Here is a 13,898-nt window from a genome sequence, read left to right as displayed (position 1 = left end):
GTCCCATCCTGACAAGTACGAGGCTCTTCTCACAAGCACGCAAGAGCCCTGTGATAATCCACGTGTGTACCTGAACGCTTTTCCTGAGCAAAGCAGGTATTCATACTTTCGTGCCGCCCTAGGCTGGCCTGGAAAAATGCTTATACTGATTGAATACTAACCCGACACCTTATATACACAAGCAAGGGTGGCCCAGCACGCTCCCAGCAATGCTAATATGTGTAGCCTTTGCCGTAAGGCTGCGGAGGGAGGCTGCCAAGGTCCGGCAGGTAAGTGGCGTTCTCATCCAGGTGAGACAGAGGCACCGTGTCCTCCTCGCTGATCTGCCGGTCAAACTCTGCCTTCAGAGTTGGCCGCTGATTATCGGGGAAGGCCAGAGAGAACAAGGCTTCGGGCTCACACACGAACTTGTACACGTAGCGCTCTCCAGCCACCTGCAGGGAGATGTAGGAGATGGATGCTGCAGGCACGCAGGCAGCACTGGGCAATGCTCCGCAGCAGCGGAGAAGGCTTGCAAAAACATCTGGCTGCTCTAGCCCATTGCCCCGAGATGTCAGAGCTGTAAACCTCTCCTTGTGCTGTCCTCCCGCTTCTCTGGTCTCCCCTGGAGCAGCTCCTGGGAAATGGGATGCTGCCGGCTGATTCTTTGGCCAGGTAGGAACAGCATCGACAGTCCCTGACCAGTCTGTACTCTGACAATTACAGTCATCCTCTCCGGTGCCCTGGATCTGGAAGAGACCATCCCTACCACATAGCACCAACCCCCAGAAGCCTTCCTCTCACCAGCAGCAAGTCTAGACTGCCGCTGCATAAATCCCAACCCTCCTGACTGCAGACCTAGGCAGAAAAAGAAAGAAATGATGATTCCCCTTTGTTTTATTATTATTATAGATTCAGCTCCTTTACGCCTTCCTCATTTAACTGCTGCAAAGAGAAGTTACGGGGAAAGAAAGCTCAGGATGCCTGGCTGGCTCGAGTGCACTCTGTACCTGTAAGGCTTCTGCTCTCTAACCAGAGAAGCATCACTAAAGGCATAAAACCTCCACCTGCTTTGCAAACTGACCTTCTGCATGATGCCTTTCTCATAATAGTAGCGAAGGGATCGGCTCAGCTTGTCGTAGTTCATGGCTGGACGGTTCTTTTGGATACCCCACAGCCTGGCTACCTGGAGAATAAAGCATCAATGTGCGTGAATGTCTGTGAACGCAATCCAAGGGCTAAAGAATGTTACTCAGCTGGTTCTCCTTTGAGGAACGGTACCACAACGCATAGAAACATTTACAACATTTAAATAACAGACGCAAATAATAATTATTTAGCCGCTTTTCAACAAGAAGTCAAACTGAAGCACCCGATATCGCAGAGAAGCATTCTCCTTGCCCCTACAGAGCTCATTTTGCCATCACCACTTCTCCTCACTCTCCCGTACTCTGAAAGCTTGGGGATGCGTAAGGGCTGCTTCAGCCCATGCTACGCTTCAGCTTCAAGTTTCACATGTTCACCAGGAGCCAAAGGCAACGCCTCCGCTGGAAGACCCACGTGCCTTTCTTCCTCGACCCACATGCCTTTCTTCCTCCTCCCACATCTTTTTCAGCTCAGAAATGTGTCAGCCCACCAAAACAACCCCTTTGCTCTGAAAGTGCCCATGAAGGTTGATACGTAGCGAGAACAGTGCTAACCGCGGCTCTGATTGCAGCCAGGCATGAACAGATAGTACGGACACAGCTCCCAGGTACTGTCAGGTATCACTGGGGTTCTTTGGAACATGGCAGCATTAGAAATTACACCTTAGTTAACATAATTTTGGTATAAAAATGACTAGGATATAGTTTCTTCCAGATTTTTATGAAAACTTGTGACCGATAGGGTTCAAAACTCCAAATCTCAGTGTCAGCCTCCAGCCTGGAGCACTGTAAGACAGCACAAGTCACTGCAAGCCTGGGAGAGAAGTGTCCAGGGAAGCAGAGGCAGGGGGTGCTTTGACCCTGTCACTGCATTGCTGAGACTCCGAACTTAGAAGCAGCCTCTCTCAAACCTGATTATTTGCATCACCCAAGTGTTTTGACCTCTTCTAAAAACCTTGACTTGCTGCAGGGTCTTAGCAGGTACCACTGGTAGGCAGGAGCCTCCACAGGGCCAAGGAAAAGCTGCTTGGGAATTTGCATTTTTTTTTTGGCTGCTCCCCCTGAGCCTTTAGAGAAGCCAAATAGTTTCACCTCTTCTGGCTCAATGAGCTTGAACTCCATCCCTCTACCAGTCCAGGCAATGAAGTGGGAATTGGTTGGGTCGTCCAATAAAGCCACAAGAAATTGCCAGAGCTGGAGAGATCCCCGTCTCTGGTATGGAGGTCCTTCCCGGTACCCTCCGGCTTCCTGCTTGATGTCTCCTGCTGAGAAGAACAAACAAGGTGTTTCTAAGGGTAACAGTGCAAAAACGGTTGCAAAAAAAAAAAAAAAAAAAAAGCACATTTCACAAATGTTTACCTGGAATATTTCAGTTCACATAAAACAGAACAGCCAACTCACCAGCAGCTCTTCCAAGAGGAGCTCTGATGGAACTCACAATTAAGCTACTTAAGCTAGAAGGCCTGCTCGCTGCTCAAAAAACCTCAAGAAATGGGATACCAAAAAGCCAGGTATGAACCACAGCTAACACACCTGCAAGAACCCAGTGTGACCAACTATGCAGACAGTGGTCAAGTGGCTAGCAAAGATGCTGGATAACCCTATCTTACACCCAAACTGGAAGCCATTCTTTCTCCGACCTTCAAATTTTTCTGGAACGACACAGACATCATCAGGAAAGGACCTCATCTGCTTGTCATAGCTGCAGCCTGAAGGAGAAAACAACATAGGCAGTTGTGGATGGAGACCGGGAGGTACGAGAGGGCAATGCAACTCAGGGAAAAGACAGTCACTGAGTATCTTACCTAATGTATCTTCTGTATTCGAATGGCTTGGATAACTCTCAACATTTACGTACATGGAAGGACAGCCAGGAACATCTACAGAACAATTAACAAACTTATTGAATTAAAAAGTGCAGGAGGCAGAGTGATCTTGCTCTCCAGAGGTGGATAGGGAGGCAACGTCTAAGCAACGTCCTCTTAGGGCCCTCTGAAGGGGTTGGTAGCAGACCGGTAACGTTTTACGTCTCAGCCATCCCACCACAACGTTGTCTTCATCATGCTCCCAGTCATGAACTACATAAGTAAATGTTTGTGGTGCTACCCTGTGACTTCCTCCAGAGTAGCCAGGGTAGCCAGTCCGTCACCTTATGCACCCCTCTTAACAGAAAATCTTGGACCATAGGCTAAGTTTGTACAACACCTCTCCCTCATCTTAGTTTAAGATAACTATGTGCTCTGCTATGTTTTCATGGGTGAGAAGGCATTCCATTTTTCCAGGGGAACTATGATGATGTTCATGGAGAGCCGTAGCGTCTGAATGAATCACAGAATCACAGAGTTGTTTAGGTTGGAAAAGCCCTTTAAGATCCCCAAGCCCAACCATTCCCCTACCCCTGCCATCCCACCACTAAACCCTGGCCCTAAGCACCTCATCTGCCCGGCTTTTAAATCCCCCCAGGGATGGGGACTCGACCCCTTCCCTGGGCAGCCCCTTCCAGTGCTTGACAGCCCTTTCGGGGAAGGAATTTTTCCTAATGTCCAGCCTAAACTTGCCCTGGCACAACCCGAGGCCATGGAATGTTGACTACAGACAGTGTCTCACAAATGTAATTTTAGATGTCTTGAGTCTCCCTGGCTTTTTCACATCGTGGTAGGGCATTCTCACCAACAGTTGAGAAAACATAAAGGAAAAAACAGCCTGAGTTTGAAAACGAGGAGAAAGTCTTTTCATGATATCTCTGTAGCATTTATTGCTGCCTGGGCACTGCAATTTGTATCTTCTACATCTTGTGTCTTCTGAATCCTGGATTTTCTGACTCCAACCTATGTTTCATCCACAGCTGAAATGGACGCTGTAACTTCGGGAGCTTTGGAAATATTTACCTTACATTCCCCTCGTACTCCCACCTATAGCCATTGCCTTCAGCAGGCGTTTTGCCGATGCGAAGGGCAGAAGGGTACTCGGAGCTGACAGGCTCCGTATTATTACAATCATAAACCACTCTCACAAAAAGCATCCTGCTGGCTTTGCACATTTTCTTCCCCTGTCTGGACAGAAGGACCCAGTGATAGTGTAATATCGGCACAGCCACAGTGGTGGATTCTGTACCCTCATAGGAGCTTTTTATTTGTGTATTTGTTTCTGCTAAAGGAAACAATTCAAAATGTCCATTGAAACACCAGGAAACCAGAAGTAACGTTCCCTCCAGAGGTGGGTGCTGTGATGGCTGGGTAGCAAATCGTTGGACAGGTCTGCTTAAAAAATAGTATTTATCCCTTGGGGTAGAAGAAGGGGATTACCTGATGGATCTGGTATCTAGAGAGTTATTTTTGGAATTATAAACTTTTTTCTCCTGCAATCTTCTGAAATGTCTGCTCTATGTGCGCCCTGTTTCTGTGGGGAGCAGCAGGTGGAGGTTGATGCTACCCGAGACACAGTGATGCTACCCGAGACACGGAGCAGCACGTTTGCACCTTGCCAAGTCAACCCAGACCCTGCTCTGTGCTTACGCCCGCCCTTGGAATTGGCCAGTTCAGTGTTAGCCACCCAAGGCTCCAAACAGTCTGTTTGAGACTTTTAGATCTGTTTGTCAGAACAAAGCTGGTTTATCTTGCATGGCAAGCTCCAAAAAGGGGCATCGGTGCTCTCTGTGACCTGCTGCAGTTTCATAGAGTCACAGAATGCTTTGGGTGGGAAGGGACCCCTAGAGGTCACCCAGCCCAACCCCCCTGCAGGAGCAGGGACACCGCTAACCAGATCAGGCTGCTCACAGCCCCGTCCAACCTGGCCTGGAATGGTCCCAGGGATGGGGCCTCCCCCACCTCTCTGGGCAACCCCTGCCAGGGTTTCACTGACCTCACTTCTCTCCCTTTCTATGGCCTACCAGCTCACACATGCCCCTGACGACAAAAACTCCCCGTGAAACTGGGGACGCCCTTCTCTCCATTTCTAATGGTGCAAGTGGGCTCCTTATGGATTTTGAGAGTCTCCCTATTGGCTACTTATTCCCTTGGGAAAAAATGCCTGCCTTTAATCTCATTTGAATGGGCTTAGCATCACCTTCTAGCTCCTGTATCTTGTTAAAGTTTTCCACTGCCTACCAGAAAGTCCTCCTCCGAACACGGTACGGGAAGTGAACGTCCCGGCCTTCTCTTGCATGCAGTAAACTGACAGAGCTTTTGCACAGCCAGTTTCCCAGACCCCACAAGCTCCTGAAGACAAAGTAGTACCATTTCAAAACCCAAAGACCACAAGCGATGGATGTTCACCCAGGAGGTTACTCACCCCCCCCGATGCCTGGCGTATGCAGTCAAAAAGAGCTGGTTCTGCCTACCTGGGTCGTACACGTAGTCCACTTGCTCCTGCTTGATCACCACAGACGCTGGGTACTGACGGCTGCTGCCCACCTGGCTGGCTTGCTCATACCGTGGGTCGTGGTACTCCCGTTTGAAGCCCTGGTGAGGGTACTGGAGGCAGGGCTTGGACATCTGGTGCTGGTAGGCAATGGGGTCTTCCTGGGCCATGCCCTGGGAGGACGGGAAGGAACGGCACATCTCCCCGGGTGGCTGGTAGGCAGAGCTAGGAGAGGGGAGAGGACACGGGATGGCTGCTTTCTTGACCTCGGCACCAGGGCAGGGCTGGTTGAGGGACAGAAGCTTCCTCGGCCTCAGCCCATTACTAGAGCTGTAGGAGCTGCATGCGTAGCTGGGGCGAGGAAGGGAGCCCAAGGAAAGATGTGTCCCAGGGCAGCTACACAGGCCATCATTCTCAGAATCTGGTGGGCTTAAGGTTATAGACGACTTCTTCAAACCCCAGGCAGCAGTGATGGGTGCCAGGTACTTTGGATGGGAGTTGGTAGAGGGATCAGATCCTGTGATTGCTGGCAACCGAGCACTTTAACGTGGATGCTGCAGCCCCTTGTCCCTGAATCACCGAGGAGGGCAATCCTTCTTGACAGTGCCTGCCTCCTCCTGGCAATAACTCACCTGTTTTCGTTGAGGTATCCGCAGCTGGATGTGGGGTGGGGTGGCCCCGCAGGTGTCAGGAAGCTCCTGTCCTGCCTAGGGAACTGTTGGAGCGGTGACTCTATCGGGGTTCCTGGGCTGGGGGACTTGATTCCAACTTGTCTGGGTTGATCATAGGCACTGGGACAGTCAAACAGATATTGGAGCATTACAGTTCTCCGAGGACTTGTGGCAGCACCTGGGGAGAACGTGTCACCGGCAGACACGCTGTCCCCCAGTGCAGCCACCTAGGCCAGAAAATTTCCAGCATAAACTCCTTCCTTTCTGACTATTGGTTGCCCCCACGCACAATAGCAATAACCCTTCAAGCAGAAAACTGGGGAGGGTGTCGGCACCGAGGAAGCTGTGCTACAGCTCAGGCAAAGAGCTGGGGCTGTGGGCAGTGGTGGTGGGGAGCTCCCTGCGGGACAGATTTTGGAAAGCAACGGGGAGAGAGAGAAGCATGAGATGGCTATCAAGACCGCTCTCGGCATCAGGACAGCTGAGGAACAGCACTAGGGAGAAGGAAAAAAAGAGGCAAGCCCAGATCTACTCTACACAGGTCAGAGCTATCCGGTGCGGTAAACGGCAGCCTGAGCAGGCTGCCCCGAGCTGGCCCCTGGTTGATTTGTGTTGCGGCACGTACCCGGCAGCCAGACCAGAGCGTGGTGGCAACGCTTCGTTAGCAGACAATGCAGTAGCACTCGAGATCATACCAGCTCCTGTCCCGCCCCTGCGGAAGCTGCGTTACCTGGCGTAAAGGCACTGCTCGCCATTGCGGTGCTGGAATGGCTGCTTATGGCTGCAGGACAGCGGGGGCTCCGAGGAGGGACTCTGTGGCTCCTTTTTGATCTTAGCAGGAGGACTGTGAAAAGCTACTGTGGAGAGAAACGAAAGGTCAAGCTGACGTTTTTCTCGATAACGGAGATCTTCTTAAGACACTGTTCTTATTTACAGAGAGATCTTCTTATCAGCCAGTAAAAAGCCAGCTGAGATACCACCACCTTGTCCTCGTTCAGCTGGCTCCAAGAGAAACAAAATCCCAACACGCACAACTGTTCGCTGGACTTTGCTGAGCTCTGCCCTTGCTTGGGATCTGTGGGATACATCAACCTTCAAAGAGCAAATCTAAGCTAGCCTTAACATGCTCCGTGATAATCCAGAGCACTTCAAAAAGGATTTAGCGTGGGTCTTTCCTGAGCTGCTCAGGGCTGGGACAGACTTTTGCTGTTATATGGTAAGGGGCAGCATGCACATACTCTATTTTTCAAGACAAAAAAGCAAGGTTTTGATCTGCATCATGCAAAACGCTCTCCCACTGACATACCTGGTCAGCACGTCTTGTGAGTCGCATGACCATGGAGCCCCGCGTTAAATCATAACACACTAACACGATTGCAGATTTCCTGATAGTACCGTTTGTCCTGTAGGACAATAGATGTAAGGGGGGTTGTAGGCATAGCTACAAAACCTGAAGGTTATCTGGGGTAGAACACTGTTATACGTATTGCATACTATTACAGGCTGGCCCCAGGCTACCTTGCTCACAGATACCTTATGCAAGTAGTGTTTTCAGAAGCACCTAACCAGTTTTTGTAGCTAAAATCCCTTTTCCAAAGGAATTGCATCAGTGCTAAAGCACAGTACAAACAAAAGTCTGACTTCCAGGTCCTTGCTTTCCCTATAATGTACCTCAGAGTTCAGCTTGCACTCCTCTCAGTAGCCGCCCTTTGAAGTATCTAATTGCATTAATCGTAGCAGGTTTATATTTCAGCTCTCAGGAAAAAGGCCAGGCCTTTCTAGAGGACACTGATTCCCGGGCGGGAAGCACTCAGCAGCCACCCGTATCCCTGCCAAATGCCAGCTCCCTGTCATTGAATCTCTTCTGTGCCAACAGCCCGACAGCCCCGAACGTGGGACTGGGGGAATCTCGTAACCACTTTGCTCATCCAAAACACCGGTGACAGTCCAGGAAAAAAGTAAAAAGGTTCCTTTCTGTTTTCAGTGCACTGGTCTGCGGTCCTGGCCCGATGCACACGAGGGGTATCGCGGGGCTCGTTAGAATTTCGTGAATAACAAACGTGGGTTGCAGTTTCCAGCGCCAGGAAGCAGGATGTGGGTGCTGTTACTCCTTAGGCTTAATTCAATCCAGCAGGGAGGAAAACTTCCTTCTCTAGGTCCTTGGAAAAGCTTATCCCAGCTGAAGGACGTGGTAAGAATCTTCTGCCTTTGCCTCTGGGCTCTGCTGCTGCTGTTAGGAGGTCACTGACACTTAGGAAGGAAAGAAAAGTAACCCCAGAAAGGTACGTAGGTCTAGGCTTGTTTTGCAATGAAGGGAAAGATCTGCCCTCCAAATCAAAACTGGAAGCCTTTAATAAAGCTAGCTCTGGTCCTTCACCAGCTTACCCCCACCTCTTCAAGCTGACCCGGGGTTGCTCACAAGGCCTGGGATGTTCAGAGCGGTGATTACAGTTTTAAGGATGGCAAGTACCATCCCGAGCTGTTACTGCCTCCTATTTTTGCCAAGTTTATTTCAGGACTGACCTGAACTGTACGTGCATCAGCCATCCTCCAGCCGGCTCGCCCTCGCGTGAAGCACCAATTGCCCCTTCAGGAGCGCCGCAGCAAGCAGCTCTCAAAAGGGCTGGAGAAAGAGCTGCTGCTGGCTCACTTAGCACACGATGTTAAGGCCACTTTCTATTGCAAGAATCCCTCCCCCAAATCAATTTTCTCAGCAAGAGGGAAAAATAAAGCCCCCAAACCTGATTCCTTCTGGCTACCTTTGGTTTCAGCCTACACCAGAACGGCCCATCTTTGCTCTTTCCATCACGCCAGCACCCAAAGGGATCCAAACAGCTTGGCAGAATCCATATAAATAAATAAACCCATAAGATACCAGAGCGTCATATCGTTTCTGGCTCCTTCTCGGGGACAACTGGCTCCCACAGCCAAATCTGGGGCTGCCGTCGGTCGTAGCAGAGGGGCCTGTTCACAAAGAGCTCTCGTCCCTGTCCAAACTGCATTCAGTACCCCAAGCACGATGCTGCTGCACCTGAGCAAACACTCAGGCCAGGGGTGAAAGAGAAAAGGGTCTTCCTATGCCTGGGGCATCCATCTCCCTTCTATCTGCAGCAGCTCTTTTCAGCGTGTGGAGTAAACAGATAGAGAGAACCCATCTAAAAATGCTGATGTGTCAGCTGAGTCTTGGAAGGGGAAAAAAAAAATTGCTCTGTCCAGTACACTGAACTCTACTGAAGCTTCAAGAAGCTGGATGTGCTAGGAGCACCCAATTCTTTCCGGTCTCTAATAGCAGGAACAGGCTATCGCCTTACAACCAGCTGAACTGTTCATTCCGAGTGAAACACGGGACCAGCCCTCGCCTCAGTTCTAGGTCAAAAAGAGGAAGAAACAAGCTACATGGCTCAGAGAGCAAGCCCAGCTGTGCTGCAGAGCCACGTCCTGGGGGAGGAGGTAGATAAGACCATCCAGTAAATGTGCTTCATTTTAGTTTTCACGGGGAAAACTGCCCTGGGCAGAGAGGGGGATCAGCACAGGACGGACACCAAAGCTGACTGCACCAGCTTTAAATCACAGAATGGCAAGGGTTGGAAGGGACCTCGGGAGATCACCCAGTCCAACCCCCCTGCTAAAGCAGGTTCTCCTAGACCATGCTACACAGGACTTCATCCAGGCGGGCTTTGAATATCTCCAGAGAAGGAGACTCCACAACCTCCCTGGGCAGCCTGTTCCAGTGCTCTGTCACCCTCAGAGTAAAGAAGTTTTTCCTCATGTTCAACTGAAACCTCTTATGTTTCAGTTTGTACCCATTGCCCCTTGTCCTGTCGCTGGGCACCACTGTAAAGAGACTGGTTCCATCCTCGTGACTTCTGCCCTTAAGATATTTGTATGTATTGATGAGGTGTATATGGACATCTCTACTCTCAGATAGCTGCCAGACGCACAGATGCCAAGGGAGCGGTGAAGCATCTTCTTGGAGCCTCGACATGCCTGCCAAAAGTCAGGCTCCGGGTTCCTGCGGCCGCTTGCCACACAGAGCTATCCAGAACAGTCCATGTTCGCTTGGGGCACGTCGCTCAGCCCAGCATCGGCTTCCAAGTGGGACGGTGGCACGCTGCAAGGCCCAGCCGAAGCAGGCCTAGCACGAGAGAAGCAGAAGGAGTTGCATGGCCATCGTGGAAGGTTCCTTCATATGCTTGTACCTGTGCCATGTTCAGCTCCTTTGTAAGGCAAAGTGCTTTGACCAGTTCTCGGAGCGAACATTCCTGGTGGGGTCTGTATGCTCCTGTGCAAATGCATGCGATCCCTCCAGTGGATATTTCCTAAGGACGGGGAGCAGGCGGGGTGGCGAGCATCGCTCCTGAGGGATTCTGTGCCCTCGTGCTGCAGCAGGCAGCAGACCGGACCTTCGGCTCACGGAGACCAAGTGGGCAGCAGATGCTTAGCCAGAGGCCACGCAGGTGAGCGGAACCCCCAAAAAAGCACCTGCAGGGGCCCCAGCACCCACAATTCCACGTGCACTCCCATTTCTTTTGCTCTGGGAGGAGTAACAGCGCAAATTTTACCTTTGACTGCCACAGTAATTTTCTCAGCCATTCGGGGTGCCTCAATATTCACACACCCTCCCCCCCCAACTAAAACACACATCTGCTGAAACCGCTCTGTATAAGGAACCATGGTGGTTACCACCACACAAAGATACTTCTGCGTTGTCCAGGTGTGGACAGTTTGCCTGTTGGGTTTTTTTTGTCACCATTACAACAATGTAGAGATCAAACGAGCACTTTAGCCTCAATGCCCGCGTGTCGCATTCAGGTTTTTGCTCGGTTTAAGTGCATCCCGCCCTTCTCCCCCACGCTACTTACAGTTTTCTGAATGAAAGTCAGGCACAAATTGCTCATCACTGTCTGGAACCTGAGCTGCCAGGGGAAGGAGGGAAGGGGAGGGGGGGGGAGAGAGAGAGAGAGAAGGGAGGATTAGATTTGGCACTTGGTATGGTATAATTAACAGTAAGGCAGAAATAAGTCTACGCAGGAAAGATCTGAGCTTTCTGGGACGCACTTTAGTAACTATGGGTAGTTTCCCTTTGGGATTAATCAACACAGATCTTCTGCCTGCAGATTTAGCCCTTAACAGCCTGCCAGCTTCTTTCTCTCTTACCTTGGAAATAAGGACAACAGCAAATTTATTAGCTCAGGGTTCACAGTTTTCATTAGAAACATAACACGTGGGGATTTTTGAGCATTTAGCATAGGAAAGACAATTCTCAACTGATAAATTTAGAAAGGCTTTGCCAAAGTGATAAGCAGACCAGGAAACATCTATGCCTTCGTACACAACCTTTTCAGTAGCTCCAGGAGCAGAGAATAGCTTGGAAGAGGCGACAATTTGTAAATCAGCAGGAGGACATTTCAGAAGGAAAAAAATAAAAATATCCAGTAGGAGGAGAGGGAAATGGTTAACAGGGCCTTGCGGGTACGTGCGATTTTGCAGCTGGGAAACGGAGGAAGGGCTGGTGGAGTCACTGAGAACCTGACAGCAACCATCTGCTCTTTCCCCACTCATCAGTGCCGTAAAGCTTATTTCTGGGCATCTGCCCCGTGGCCAGCACCGTTAGTGCAACTCCAAGAATAACAGCAAGGTCTAAGATATTTGAATATTTCAAAGATTGCCTAATAGAGAGACACGAAACTCTGTGGAGGCCTCTTTTACCTTGGGACAGGCTGCCTCGATGGAAGGGGACACTGCTGGAGGTGATAAGCCCTGAGATGGTTAACGACATTAACATCTCACTGGTAAGAAGCTTCAGGCTTAATGCCTCCTTTAGACAAGCTGGAGAGGCTCACGATGGTTCAAAAAGTCAGCAGCACACTTCAGAAGTGGATGCCTTTTCATCACTCAGGGGTTAAATTTATTCTTATTTACAGGACAGACTAGACTTTGCAAAAGCTGGAAAGCCCACGTGGACATTTTCCCACAGCATTCAAAATCGAGGCATGAGAAGAGCTTCACCATGTACTTTGCAGTACATTGCTTCCAGGCGTAAATACTTATTTTACATTAAAACTTAAAATATCGGAATTCTTCTTCCTGTGATGCCCATGAAAGATGTAACAGTGGTTGGAAGCTGATATCTGGTGAAGCCTGGCAGCTGTCCTGACCCTTACAGCATCGTCCATGCTGATTCCTCACCTGCCTGCCTTTTCCAGTCTCCAGCTTGGCTCATCCTCTTTGTGGATCACCTGCCCCAGCGCAGCCTTGGCCCATGTCTGAGTTGCATTGAAGCCATTGCAAAATAGATAATAAAGCAACGAAATGGCACGGTAGAAGAAAAAGGATTTTATTGTCCTTCACCTAGAGGTTGACTCGGCACTGTACACAGGTGTGTCCTTGAGAGATTATTCCAACACACAAAATCAAATGCTGTAATAGTCCTATGGACTATTATACTAAAATTCCAGCATGGAAGCAGCGTATGCGTAATTAGTGCTTTTCTGATTTCACAGAGGAATCAGCTATGCACAGTCCCCTCTAGCTCCTGCTTCCCTTATTTTCTGAGAAAAGCTTTAAGCCACATTGCCCTCGCACATTCACAGAGGGTGCAACTCATTCGGATTTTCCAACTGTAAATACAATTGCGCGTGCTTGCCCCGTTCTGCAAGATGGCTTGTGCCCATCTGTCCTTTGCAAGAGCTAGAGCAGCAAGGCAGAGCAGTATTTTTAATAAATATATAATACTATTTATATATAATTTTATATAGCAATGATCTGAAGTTGCACCAGGGCAGGTTTAGCTTGGACATTAGGAGGGCCAGGGTTTAGTGGTGGGATGGCAGGGGTAGGGGAATGGTTGGGCTTGGTGATCTTAAAGGGCTTTTCCAACCTGAATTATGCTATTCTATACTTATAGTATTTTTTAATATATATATAATCTGTATTTATTTACAGATACCTTTGCATTCTTCATCCAGGTCTGACAAAGAATTAAGCTTTTGGGTAAAACTGTGGGGAGAACCTGAACCACAGCAAGCCTTGTGTTAGAATAATTTATTATTTCTAGCAATTACGGTTACATCCCCTTTACTGCAGGGAAGGGAGAGCTTGGGGCAGATTGTTGTTTCAAAAAAATCTCTCTCAAACTATCACTGACAGAAAACTGCTGCTGGTCCAAACCAGACAAACCTAATGGTTTGGTTATTGCAGAGGAGACGAAGGAATGCACCGTCCAGGCTGTAAAGCCAAGGCGATGTAGTTGAAGTCAAGGGACAGGAATGGAAGCCCACTAATCTCAGTCACTTGAACCTAAGCCAGGCAAGACATGAACTCATGAGGTTCAACAAGGCCAAGTGCAAGGTCCTGCACCTGGGTCGAGGCAACCCCCAGTATCCATACAGGCTGGGGGAAGAAAGGATGGAGAGCAGCCCTGCTGAGAGGCACTTGGGGGTGCTGGTGGATGAAAAGCTGGCCATGAGCCATCAATGTGCGCTGGCAGCCCAGAAGCCAAGCTGCGGGCAGAGCTGAGTGCGGCCGGTCAGGGCTTAAAGGGGGATGATAGGAAAGATGGGGACAATCTTTTTAGTAGGGCCAGCTGTGACAGGACAAGGGGGGATGGTTTTAAACTAAACCAGCGTGGGTTTAGACTGGATCTAAGGAAGAAATTCTTTCCAGTGAGAGTGGTGAAACCCTGGCAGGGGTTGCCCAGAGAAGGGGTGGAGGCCCCATCCCTGGGACCATTCCAGGCCAGGTT

General features: G+C 49.7%; 1 protein-coding gene across 1 annotated transcript; it reads right to left on the bottom strand.

Annotated features, from left to right (window-relative positions):
• Nucleotides 1-212: 212 nt before the first annotated feature.
• On the bottom strand, nt 213-12,377 carry ETV4 (ETS variant transcription factor 4). Its single transcript, XM_009648526.2, has 10 exons — nt 12,344-12,377; nt 11,017-11,070; nt 6,885-7,011; nt 6,116-6,274; nt 5,464-5,708; nt 2,930-3,004; nt 2,765-2,833; nt 2,217-2,386; nt 1,064-1,165; nt 213-434 (listed from the first exon to the last, which is right to left on the bottom strand). Exons 1-10 carry the CDS (start codon nt 12,375-12,377, stop codon nt 213-215), a joined length of 1,257 nt encoding a protein of 418 aa, XP_009646821.1.
• Nucleotides 12,378-13,898: the final 1,521 nt, after the last annotated feature.

The sequence above is a fragment of the Egretta garzetta genome, unplaced genomic scaffold, assembly GCF_000687185.1.
Source record: "Egretta garzetta isolate BGI_Z169 unplaced genomic scaffold, ASM68718v1 scaffold100, whole genome shotgun sequence".
Classification (NCBI taxonomy): domain Eukaryota; kingdom Metazoa; phylum Chordata; class Aves; order Pelecaniformes; family Ardeidae; genus Egretta; species Egretta garzetta.
The sequence above is the reverse complement of the archived record's forward strand: the minus strand, read 5'-3'. Positions and strand labels throughout refer to the sequence as shown.